This window comes from Myxine glutinosa, chromosome 9, assembly GCF_964187855.1.
Source record: "Myxine glutinosa chromosome 9, kmMyxGlut1.1, whole genome shotgun sequence".
In the NCBI taxonomy this organism is placed as follows: Eukaryota; Metazoa; Chordata; class Myxini; order Myxiniformes; family Myxinidae; genus Myxine; species Myxine glutinosa.
In genome coordinates, this window is record NC_136269.1 from 115,196,997 (window position 1) to 115,210,050 (window position 13,054).

The following is a 13,054-nucleotide window of genomic DNA, read 5'->3' on the forward strand; positions in this document are numbered from 1 at the left end:
AGTCAAAATATTTGGCGCTCATGAAACGATGGACAAAATGGCCAATGTCCATGAAATGGCAGAGTACCCTGAATATGTGATCAAGTGAGGTGGGCTCAGGTGAGAGTACACTGAATATATGCTCAGGTGAGGAACCTCCCTCACTCCTAAGTATACCAACCAGGAGGTTGGTGAAATGGACTTACAGGGCAATCTCCAGGAGATTATGTCCAAAACGAATAAAATATATGATCTCGGAGCACAAATAACAGATATGAAAAATAAAGATGATTTGGAAAAGGAAATGATAAACATGAAGGGGGAAATGAACAAGAACACCGAAATTCTTGGGGCACAGGCATGGGCACAAATTAGGTCTAATGGCTGTTTGGGCTCAGTTTGGAGTGATAATGGAAAATGCCAAAGGGACCTGTTTGATGACTATTGGCCTGGATCAACATCTTGTTATTGGTGATGTCACTTTGTGCCAGAAGGAACAGACCGTCCCAGAGACTAATAAATTAGAGGGATTAGTGGGGATTGAGAAGAAAATACTTAATTATCCCCATGGTGTGGAGGCAAAATCTGTGGTGTGTGGGACAGCACTCATGGGCACGTGGTTAGACTCAGCTGGGATCCTGAGACGCCTGAGACTGACTGGGAGTGAGGTCAGAATGCTGGTGAGTGAGGCTGCACCCATCAATGCGTGCGAGCTGGCATCTGAAAGGGTCGTGCCAGGATTGGGTGTTCGAGACGGACCCTGTGGGAGTCGGATACTCACCTGGAGTCGTTGAACCGCCACCCACAGTCTTTGTGCCAACGGCCGTGTGGTGGGGAAGAAGAAAAAGAAGTAGACTTAGAAAGAGATAGCCCATTGTGAAAAAGTGTTGGTTAGAGCCCCAATTGGCTTTAAAATGGGTTTTGTGTTGAGTCACAAGCTAATTTCTGACTTCCGGTTTCCAATTCCTTGAGCTCGGTTAGCCGTTTTCGGACTCTGCCAAATTCCTCAAAGATAAGTACTCCCGGTAGTTTTGTTGGGTTTTTGCTGTTTATTTTTCTCTCTGTGTTTACTGTATGCTTCTAGTTTGGTTTTTGTTTTAAAACTTGTACACATTTGTAAGTATTCGTCAGACTTTTCATGCCAGGTTTTTGAGGCCTACATTTTCCTAGTTGGAGTCCACAATTGTTTTTTAAATTGTGTTTTCTTCGTACTACCGTCAGCCTTTTGGTTTTCTCTCCAGTCTCCTTATTTGTCCCCCGTCGCACCGCGGAGCGAAAGGTGGACTATGGTTTTCCCCTCCGTTCGTGTGTCCGTCTGTCCGTCCGTGCGTGCGTGCGTAAGCGAAGGACCGAATTATAATTTGGTGTGTGGGTGCAACCCACGTCAAAATCCAAGATGGCCGCTGCCATGTATGTCTGACGCCATGTATGTCTGAACCTTGTGAGCGGAATATCTTGAAAAATAAGTGAAGTACCAACTTCTGATCTGGTGTGTGGGTGTATCTAGGCATAAGGAAGAAGGCTATTGAAAATTGGGTCGCCACGTCCAAATCCAAGATGGCCGCCGCCATATATATGTCTGAACCTTGTGAGTGAAATATCTTGAAAAATAAACGAACTACTAACTTCTAATCTGGTGTGTGGGTTTATCTACACATAAGGGAGAACGCTATTGAAAATTGAGTCGCCACGTCAAAATCCAAGATGGCCGCCGTGCGTCTTACACTTTGTCAACACATCACTTCACCGACGGGGGACCTAGGCGTAACGCTTGTTATACTTCAAATCCTCCCGCTATAACCCCGTGTTTAGTATCTTTAAAAAAAAAAAATTATATTCACCTCCCCCACGAATATTTCTTTCCTGAAAATCCTGAAAGTGTCCATCTTGTTTTAAACCGTGCCCCGACCCAGCCCTCTCCTTTCCATAGATCTCCCAATGTCCCTGCTCTCTACTGTTGTGCTTTCCTCTCTCTTTCTCTCTCTCCCTCTCCCCCTACCCTCTCCTGCTCAAGGCCAGCAGCAGCTGCAGGAAGAAGCAAGGTCCCGAAGTCCATTGGGTATTAGCCCACAGCCGGATTTGGGTACTCGAGGCCGGGAAATTTAAATTAAATCCAAAGCAGCCTTGGAGGGACTTTGTTCCAGAGCTTCAAGATTCGGACCAGGGGAAATAGCCTCGCCAGCCTTGGAAATTCCCTTGGGGAAATTGGGTGGCACTGGGGAGCTATCCTGGCAGGATATACACATGAGGTCCGACGACATGTGTATTTATTTTCAAGTCTCGCTTTATTGGTGGCGGGTGATCAGTTCACTCATGCCAACCTGAGATGGAAAACAGTTCATCATGTATGCATATTTTGGGACTGGTCTCAGGGTTTTTTTCGGAGTTTTTTGATCCATGTGGCCCAGATGGAATACCACTATGTGTAATTACAAGATACTTAGAGACCTATGTCGGGCGTCCATGGGGCGCCTTGGTATTTTTGTGGGTAACCTGGAGATAAAGTAGAATGCGAGATATACAATTTGACAGTCAATGTTTACTTCAAACATGAACAACATTTCGCTGCACATCCTATTGTCATAACAGGAGGATTCACACACACTTTAACTACAGGGGTACAATTCTATTTATCCCATGGAGCTGTATTGTCTCTTGATAAAGTGCTCCCCCACCTCTAATCCTCAACGTCTGTTGCGGTAAAGTTCCGCAGGCTCATCTACTATACAGTAAAACAGGTAGTATGTTTTCGGGTTGTCCATCCAGGCTAAACCTCGTTTTTCTCAGCAACCATATGTCCGATTGAAACAAAACTTTCAGGGAAGGAGTGACACCCACGCAGAATGTTTTTATGATAATTGCGACGTCATAGGTCATGTGTTATGGCAGCCATCTTGGATTAAAAGCAAATAATTTAAAAAATATTTCTAGGAAACCGCTGAATGGAACGATTTGAAACTTGGCACATTGTCAAGTACTCCCAATGGGGAACAAAAGTATGATAATGATGACATCATAGGTGAAGTGGTATACCAGCCAAAATGTTTTAATCGAATTCCTCATCCTAAAAATCTGAAATTGCATGCACATGATGTATGACCGATTTGTATTGAAATATTACATTTATGACATGATAGGTCACATGGTTTGGCAGCCATATTGGATTGAAGGATAATATGAAATCATTATATCTCTGAAACCGCTCACCCTATCGATGCAAAATTTTACAAATATAATCTAACAGCACCGTTGCATATAGTTGGAAAATGATGTCAGGTCACGTGGTTTGGCAGCCATCTTGGATAGAAAAACGAACCAGTCAACGAAAAAAAAAAAATGAACCAGTCCCCACTCCCCCCTACCCTTCAAAGCTCCCCACTTGCCCCTCCCCTTCAAAACTCCCCCCTGACCATCTTTCTCCAATTCTCCCCCCTCCTCAAAGCTGCCTCCACCCCACTTCGTCTCCCTTCTATCTCATAACTCCACCTCCTCCAACCTTCTACTTTGCTCTGCCCCCACCCCCCTCAAACAACCCCTCACTGTTCCTCATCCCATCACCATCAAACTTTTTGTCCTCCTCATCCTTCCATTTCTCCTAGCTCTTCTGCAATCTCTGACACACTATCAACAGCTTCCCCTACCTCCTCCTCTCAACCCTCATCTTACCCGAACCCTCCCCTCCCCTGTCATGCACCCGATGCTCCCCCTCCCTCTTCCTTAACGGTATGGACCTCAAACATCCGGGGCCTTCACTCAAACCTGATTGATCTCTCCATACAGGTTGTTTTTGAAAAACCAGACGTAATCTGCTTAACAGAAACTTTCCTCCTTCAAGACGTCTCTGATTCCTTAATATCTCTTCCTGGTCACTCCCTCCTCTGGTATGATATACCTGAGCCTCATCGTGGTGGTGGGGTTGCTATCTTTGTCAAAAACTCTCTTCCTCTCCTGTTACGTGCTCCTCCCCAAACCCCGGTCACGGTGTACCTCCGAGCCCCGAGAGGAGTCACGGCAGAAATATGTGTTATTCTGTATGTCAAAGATCAATGGTGAAGCCACACCAATTGTTACCAACAAACAAATATTGTATTAAGATCACACAAGAATAACAGTACAACAACAATAGTAATCAATTATTGTACAACCAATATATATATATATTCCCTATGATGGTACCATCAGGTTCGTACAATATAACTCACTGCTCCAAGTGAGCGAAAAGAAGAACATTCCCCAATGTCTCTATTCCGGCATCAAGCCAAAGTCGATCCGCTCCAGCGATCGTCAGAACGATGGCTAATCGAGACCAGAATCCCGTTCGGATGACAGTCACAGTCCCGCTTCCAAAGCTGTGCAAAGGTGCCCTCAAGGCGACTGGGAAATCACACCCTCGGGTATGGACGTTCCACGGCTCCAAATCGGCGAACCGCAGATTTCCCACTCAAAAGCCACGTGACACATGCACACCAGATTAACGTCTGAATGCGGTGAAAAGGGTTGAAGCGAAGTGAGAAACCTTGAGCGATGCGCAAAGCGCGCGAGTCAAAATGGCCGACGGCCCGTTCTCGAGCCGTAACGGCACTCCAACGATTCTCTTCGGAATCGACCGCAAAACCTGTCACGCAGGTTTATCTGTCACAGCGATAATAACTCTGTCGCAGGAATCCCTTTCCAAGGAAACCCAAATTTCATTCGTGACCCTCGTTCACCAATCGTTTGCTCCAGACCTTGAAGCAGCTCGGCTTCTTGTCCGCCTCACTCGCTTCGCATTCTCTTCCTCCTCGTCGTCGTCCGGTTCCGGTTTCATTTAAAACATTAACTTTTTTACCTTTTGAAAATAGTAATCTCTATCTCCCTTAAACGACAACAATAATAGTACATGGAATCAAAAATGTTTACCGTGGATGAAAACCACAACAACGAAAGTGACGAATCCGTAACACTCCTTGCACTGCCCTCTCTCCACCTCACCCCCTCTGGCTATGGCTTCCTCTCCGCTCCCACCTTTTGTTCATATGTGTTCTGTACCGTCCTCCAAACAGTGATGACTCCATTTACATTTCGCTGTCTGACAACATGGACCAACTTCTATCTACTCATCCCAACTCTCTCTTCCTCATATGTGGCGACTTCAACTGTCATCATGCCAGCTGGCTGGGTGTGGGTACCTCTCTCACCAGCCATGCCACCTCAGCAAAGGACTTCTGTGACTCATTGGGACTGACACAATCTGTCAATTTCCCTACCCGGATCTCAGTCAACTGAGCATCTTCTATTATAGACTTGGTTATGACAAACTTCCCTGCAAATGTCTGCTGCTCTTCTTCTGCTCCAATCGGTTCATCTGACTATATGCTTGTTAAAGTGGACATCTCTCTGGCCATTCTCAGAGAGCTTCCTAAGCGTTGACGAGTCTGGCATTTCACTCAGGCCGACTGGCATGTTCTTCAAGCAGCTATCAATCTTCTGGACTGGTCTCCCATCTCTACTGCCTCTGACATCAATTCTTCCTGGGAATTCTTCCAAAGCAAACTGCTCTCTCTCATTCACAGATTTATCCCATCTCGTCTTCAGTTGTCTTACCCTTCCTCCCGTCCATGGTACACTGAAGCTTGTGGTGAGGCAGTTGCCCTGAAACAACTTGCCTTTGCCTCTTGGAAGGCTAATCCAACTGAGGGCAATCTCAGTTCCTTCCACCAAGCTCGGAACAAGTGTGTGTCTACCCTCAGGAGTGCCAGGAAGCACTATCTCTCCACTCTCAAGAATTAACTCTCAAACCTGTCTCCTTCCTCCAAATCCTGGTGGCATCTGGTCAAATCTGTTTCTGGTGTTTGTTCCCCCTCCATCCCCTTTGTTACCTTAAATGGCTGCACAGTTGACACCGCACGTGACAAAGCCGAATGCCTTAACTCAAACCTTTGTTTGCCTCAAAATCTTGTGTACCAAAGCCATCTCTCTCTGTACCCACCTTACCCAGTCGAACCCAGCTTCTCCTGGAATCTGTGTCCTTCTCTCCTGACAAGGTGGAGAAGTTTATGTCAAACCTCGACTCTGATTCAACAACTGGACCAGATGGCATCAGACCACAGGTCCTAAAATCCTGCTCTGTCGCTCTTTCACACCCTCTCTCTGTTCTTTTCACCCTCTCTTTTGCTCAAGGTCATCTGCCATCAGTTTGGAAATCAGCAAACATCACCGCTTTACACAAAAAAGGTGCAAAAACAGATCCTAGCAACAACAGACCAATCAGCCTGCTCCCAATTATCAGCAAAGTCATGGAATCCATCTTTGCTTTGGATATCAAATCCTTCCTCTTCACCAATGGCTTCATCGCTGATCATCAATTTGGTTTCAGACCAGGTCACTCTACTCTGGACATGCTGCTTCTGCTGTATCAACAATGGATGGAGGTCCTCAATGCCAAACAGGAAATCAGAGCTGTCTCCCTTGACATATCACGTGCCTTCGATACGGTCTGGCACCCAGCTCTGTTCACCAAACTCTCCTCCTGTGGTATCCATGGAAGTCTCCACTCATGGCTTGCGAACTTCCTTTCTGGTCGTAGTCAACGTGTGGTCCTGAATGGAATTCTCTCATCTCCCCTTCCTGTTCTGGCTGGAGTTCCCCAAGGTAGTGTTCTGGGCCCTGTGCTTTTTCTGGTCTTAATCAATGATCTCTCCGACTCTCTGGAAAATCCTCTCTATCTCTTTGCTGATGACTCCACTCTCTGCCGCTCCATTCCTCATCCCTCAGATCGGCAGGCTGCAGCCTCCTCACTCTCTGCAGACCTGGACAAAATCACAGATTTGTCAAACAAGTGGAACATGTCTTTCAATCCTGACAAATCTCACACTCTTACAATGTCTCTCCGAAAAGACCGACTGGAAAAACCTCCCATCTACTTTCTGAACAATCCTCTCCATGAAGTTCTGTCACTCAAGATTTTGGGTCTCACCATCTGCCGTGATCTTTCCTGGGATAAACACATTTCCAAGCCGATTGGGCATCCTCCGTCGTGCGTAGTCCTTCATTGGCACACCTGAGCTCCTCACCACATACAAGGCTTTCATCCTCAGCTCAATGGAATACTGCTCTCCCCTCTGGGCTGGTGCTCCTGCCTCACACCTAGCTCAGCGTCACGCTGTTGAAACCAAAGCTTTCAGAATCATTGGAATCTCCCGCGATGAAGCTGATTGTGAGGGCCTTTCAGTCACTCACCGCAGGCAGGTAGGTGGTCTTTGGTCGCAGGTGGTCGCAGGCAGGTAGGTCCCTCTCCCCTTCCCCATAACCCCCACACACCCTAACCCATCTTTCCTAACCACTCCCCCCTTCCCTCTAACCCCCACACAACCTAACCCTTCTCCCCCTCCCTATAATCCCCAGACGACACCCTAACTTCTCTCCCCCCTCATAATCCTTCATTCTCTCCGTTCAACATGTGTGTTAAATAAATGTGTGTTCAACTTCAACAATGTGTGTTCAACAAATTCATTCAACATGTGTGTTAAATAAAAAATTGAACATGTGTTAATGCATTAATGATGAAATGTTAAATTTGACCGTTTTGATCTTGAAAATTACATTTTTTGAGGACAAATGCAAGGATGGCTGCATCCGCGCACATCATTTTCGGCATTCGTGCCCCTTATCAAACACATGGATTAGCCCTCTATTCGCAGGAAAAAAGGTGTGCTCTCTTTCCTGGAGCACTTTTTGAATGTTGGCAGGTCCACTAGAATCATCATCTGGATATAAATGTTCCGCACACCGTGTAGGTCCTTCCTTCGTAATTCGATCGTATAAAAGATCGGTTGGTACTTGGTAATAATTAAATAGTGTGGAGCATATAGAGCATAGTAGATCTGCGACACTTCAAAACTCCCAAATTGGATCGTACAGTGAGTGATCAGTGAATAATAAGGCGACAAAAAGGCCAAATAGATTTGAGAAGAATAATCTGCCGGCGGGGGTCTTCGTTAAAGGAGGCTGAGGGCGTTGGGTATCAGATTTAAATGTAAATTACTAAATATCCCCGGCGCTGTGAACGAGTCACGAGTGTCTTGGACTCTTGGAGCCACAGATCTCGGACCCCGAGGTTGGTGAGGGAGGTGCGTGCTTCCTGGGTCGGTGATGGAGGACCATGTGGACCCTAGTTTGGTGATTGAGGACCGTGTGGACCCGAGTTCAGTGATTGAGGACCGTGTGGACCCGAGTTCAGTGATTGGGGACCGTGTGGACCCGAGTTCGGTGATTGAGGACCGTGTGGACCCGAGTTCAGTGATTGAGGACCGTGTGGACCCGAGTTCGGTGGTGGAGCCTCCCCGTTACTTTGACAACCAGCCAAGAGAGCACAGCGGTACTGGGGTGCCCTTAAAAAACAGCGCCCAGGGTTTTGTACTTGTGCATGCAGGTACGTTGGGTCTGTATTCTACCAATGCTGGAAATGCGCCGTCGTGTGTGTGTGTGTGTGTGTGTGTGTGTGTGTGTGTGTGTGTGTGTGTGTGTGTGTGTGTGTATAATTATGTCAGAGGTGTCCATCACAATGCGACACCTTGCTTTACTCCACTTCCGCAAATCCTTGCTTTGTAACTTCACGTTCTTTCGGCATGTGCAGTATTTGCTCATTTAAATGGTGTTAATACATTGGAATAATCACCTGTCTGTCCAAAAGGTAACGGTGCACATAATTAAAATGATTGGAATATTTTGTTTGTTATTGTCGTGATGTAAAAGGTGAGACGCTGATTGAGGAAACAGTGCTTCGCATGCACCATTACACATACACCGCTCTTTTACTCTCTCCAACTGAACTGTCACCGGAGCATCGAACAAATGATTACAAAAAACAAACACGGCCATAAATGAAAATAATAATCGAGGGCTTCACACGAAAAACATCCGAGTTGATGATGTAAAAATTACCATATACTTATTCCGTACTCTTTGGGGGAAGGAAGAAATGGAGAAAGGCACAAAATAAGGGATGATCGGATGGGTGAATGAGGAGCAGAGGACAGCGCTAGGGGTGGAGTATGTATATTGTGTGTGTGTTTATATATATATATATATATATATATATATATATATATATATATATATATATATATATATATATATATATATATATATATATATATATATATATAATATATATTATATATCCAGTATGTGCAATGTGGTGACCGGTAGGGAAGTGATGAGGGACAACAGAACAGAGTTGGGCAGATGGTCAATGTAAACATGGTGCAAAAATCCACTGAATCTATACCATTGTGGCGGACACGAAAGCCCACTGGCGTGGTGACATCATTCCGCGCACCAAGTGGGCGGCGGCCACGCCCAAGGGGTAGGCGTGGCCTCAGGATATACACCGGGCGCGCAGCCCGGAGCACGCCAGTGCTACCGTGACCTCTTTGGAATAAAGAACTATAAACTCACCGCGTTGTCCGCTTCCTCCTTGGTAGCAAGTCACGCGCGTAGTACCGCGTGCTTCATTGGTGACCTCCGACATTCGAGTCAGCCGTCGCTGACTCCCCGAAACCGCCGCAACAATGGCTACCAACGCGGTCTCCATCAAGCTCCCCGTATTCTGGGAATCACAAGCCGAAGTTTGGTTCCTGCAGGCGGAAGCCCAGTTCCGACTTCGAGGCATCACGGTGGACGAGACGATGTACTGCCACGTGGTCTCCGCCCTCAGGCCCGGCACGGCCACCCGCGTCGTATCGGTCCTAAGGAATCCACCTGCCGACGGCAAGTATGAGGCGGTCGAGCGTCTCCTCCTCGCCACGTTCGGCCTTACGGTGGACGCACGAGCCGATCGCCTCTTGGACCTCCCCGAGATCGGGGACACGCGACCGTCGGTCCGTATGGACCATATGCTGGCGCTCATGGGCGACGAAACCCCGAACGCTCTATTCCGGGCGTTGTTTCGACGCCAGCTGCCAGCACAAGTCCGCCTCGCTTTGGCTGGTTCCGCGTTAACGGAACCCCGTGCGCTCGCTGCTGAGGCCGACAAATACTAGGCGGCTTTGGACACGCAGGCGAGTCTTGGCGCGGTTGCCACTCCCGAGGCTCCCGAAGCTTTCCCCGATGCACGGCACCTCGTGTTCGCCGTCACGCCCCGCCCACCACCACCACCACCGCCGCCGCCGCGAAGAAAACGCCGCAGCTGCCCGCCTGGTGTACCTTCCACACCAAGTTCGGCCACGAGGCTCGGCAGTGTCGCCTGCCGTGCTCATTCGGCAGGTCGGGAAACGGGCGAGCCGGCGCTCGGTGGCAACGGTGAGCGTCGCCAATTCCAACAGCCTGCTGTACATAACGGACACCTTGTCCGGGCACCGTTACCTGTGCGATACGGGAGCGCAGGTGAGTGTCGTTCCTGCCGGTACGTCCGACAAGCACACCGCGGGCCGGGGCCCCGCGCTGCTTGCGGCCAATGGTACGTCTATACGCATGTACGGAAAACGCTGTCTCTCCCTGCGGTTCGGAGGTCAGGTTTTCCGTTGGTCGTTCGTTTTGGCCGACGTGCCCATGGCACTGCTCGGCGCGGACTTCTTATGTGCTAATGGATTACTGGTCGATGTAAAGCGCAGAAGGCTTGTCCAGGCTGAGACGTTCAGCTCGCTCGCGTGTGCGCTGCCCGGCTTGTTGAGCAGCTCACAGAGCGGTTCCGTTCCGGCCAGGTTCATCTGTACGCTTCCGGCAGCGGACGAATTCGCCCGCCTCCTCGCAGGTTTTCCGGCCCTCACGCGGCCGACCTTCTCGGCGGGGACCGTCAAGCACGGGGTGGAACACCACATCCCCACCGCCGGGCCACCGGTCTACGCCCGGGCACGCCGCCTCGAGCCGACGAAGCTCGCCGTAGCTAAAGCGGAGTTCGCTACGCTGGAGCGGCTCGGCATCGTGCGGCGCTCCGAGAGCGCGTGGGCGTCCCCGCTCCACATCGTGCCCAAGCCCGGCGGGGGATGGCGACCGTGCGGGGACTACCGGCGCCTAAACGACGCCACCACCCCCGACCGCTACCCTGTCCCCCACATTCAGGACTTTTCCGCCCGCTTGGCGAATATGTCCTTCTTTTCAAAGGTGGACCTCGTGCGCGGCTTCCATCAGGTCCCGGTCAGGCCGGAGGACATCCCGAAGACGGCTGTCATCACGCCATTCGGGCTTTTCGAATTTCTTCGGATGCCCTTCGGTTTGAAAAATGCAGCTCAGGCGTTCCAGCGCCTCATGGACAGCGTCTTGCGCGGCTTGGATTTTTTGTACGTCTACCTGGACGACATCCTCGTCGCCAGCGCGTCCCGCGAAGAGCACCTACACCATCTCCGCACGCTCTTCGAACGTCTGGGCCAGCACGGCCTGATCGTGAACCCCGCCAAGTGCCGGTTCGGTGTTGCTGAAATCGACTTTTTGGGGCACCGCATCACCAGGCACGGGGCCGTCCCCCTACCGGCCAAGGTGGAGGCGGTGAAGGGGTTTCCGCGCCCCCGCACGATCAAGGGGCTCCAGGAGTTCCTGGGCATGGTAAACTTTTACCATCGGTTCCTGCCCCGCATCGCCCAGCTCCTGTGCCCCTTACACGAGGCCCTTCGAGGGAAGCCGGGCAAAGGTGACATTACCTGGACCGAGCAGATGGACGCGGCGTTCTCGGGCGCGAAGCTCGCCTTGGCCAACGCCACCATGCTCGCGCACCCGGCGCTCGATGCACCGATCGCCCTCACCTCCGACGCCTCGGACTACGCTGTGGGCGCGGTGTACGAGCAATGGGTGCATGGAGCTTGGCAACCGCTGGCGTTCTTCAGCCGGCAGCTTCGCCCGCCCGAACGCCGTTACAGCACCTTCGACCGCGAGTTGCTTGGGCTTCACCTGGCGGTCAGGCACTTTCGCCATCTGCTCGAGGGCCGTGCGTTCACGGCCTTCGTCGACCACAAGCCGCTGGTTTTCGTGATGGGCAAGGTCGCCGAGCCGTGGTCGGCCCGGCAACAGCATCACCACGCGGCCGTGTCCGAGTACACGACGGACATCCGGCACGTCGCGGGAAAGGACAACCCGGTGGCCGATTGCCTTTCCCGGGCCGTCACCCACGCAGTCCACCTTGGCATCGACTATGCCCGGATGGCAGCGGACCAGGCCGCCGACCCCGGGGTCCAGGCCCTGCGGACCGCCGTCACGGGCCTCCGCGTCACCAAGGTGCCCTTCGACGGCGCGGGCACGGCCCTTGTTTGCGACGTCTCCCTCGGGCGGCCTCGCCCCATCGTGCCCGCAGGCTGGCAGCGCCAGGTTTTTGACGCCATCCACGGCCTGTCCCACCCGGGCACGAGGGCCTCCCAGCGGTTGGTCGCCGACATGTTTGTCTGGCATGGCCTTCGGAAGGCCGTCCGCGGCTGGGCCAGGACGTGCCTCGCGTGCCAGCGCGCAAAGGTGCACCGACACACCCAGGCCCCCTTGGCCCCGTTTACGGTGCCGGAACGTCGGTTCGACCACGTTCACGTGGACCTGGTGGGACCTCTGCCCTCCTCGCGGGGTTTCACCCATGTCCTCACCATGGTGGACCGCACCACCCGGTGGCCGGAGGCCGTGCCTTTGGCGGCGACGACGACGGCAGACGTCGCGCAGGCGTTCATCGCCACCTGGGTCGCCCGGTTCGGCGCCCCCTCGGACATCTCGTCCGACCGCGGCCCCCAGTTCACCTCGGAGCTCTGGGCCGCGGTCGCGCGGGGGTTCGGGGTCCAGCTGCACCGAACCACGGCCTACCACCCCCAGGCCAACGGCCTGTGCGAGCGATTTCACCGCTCGTTGAAGGCCGCGCTCCGGGCCACCCTCCGCGACGGCGGCTGGGTCGACAGGCTCCCCTGGGTCCTGCTGGGCCTCCGGACGGCGCCCAAGGAGGACCTGCGCGCAACCGCGGCGGAGTTGGTCTTTGGACAACCGCTGCGGGTGCCAGGCGAGTTCCTCCACGGCACCTTGGTCCACAGTGCAGGAGCGTTCTGCGCTGCAGGAGACCGCCCGGAGGTTCGCCCCGGTGCCGACGGCGCACCACGGGCACCCTCCTACACACGTCGCCCCGGAGCTTCGCACC

General features: G+C 51.7%; 1 protein-coding gene across 1 annotated transcript in view; it reads left to right on the forward strand.

Moving 5' to 3' along the window:
* The first annotated feature begins 7,832 nt into the window (after nucleotides 1–7,832).
* TASP1 (taspase 1) overlaps nucleotides 7,833–13,054 on the forward strand; it is a 94,029-nt gene continuing 88,807 nt past the window's right edge. The window contains exon 1 of the mRNA XM_068128469.2: nucleotides 7,833–8,389. Coding sequence (XP_067984570.2) covers nucleotides 8,110–8,389 — 280 coding nt within the window. The 5' untranslated portion in view covers nucleotides 7,833–8,109. The remainder of the gene's footprint in view (nucleotides 8,390–13,054) is intronic.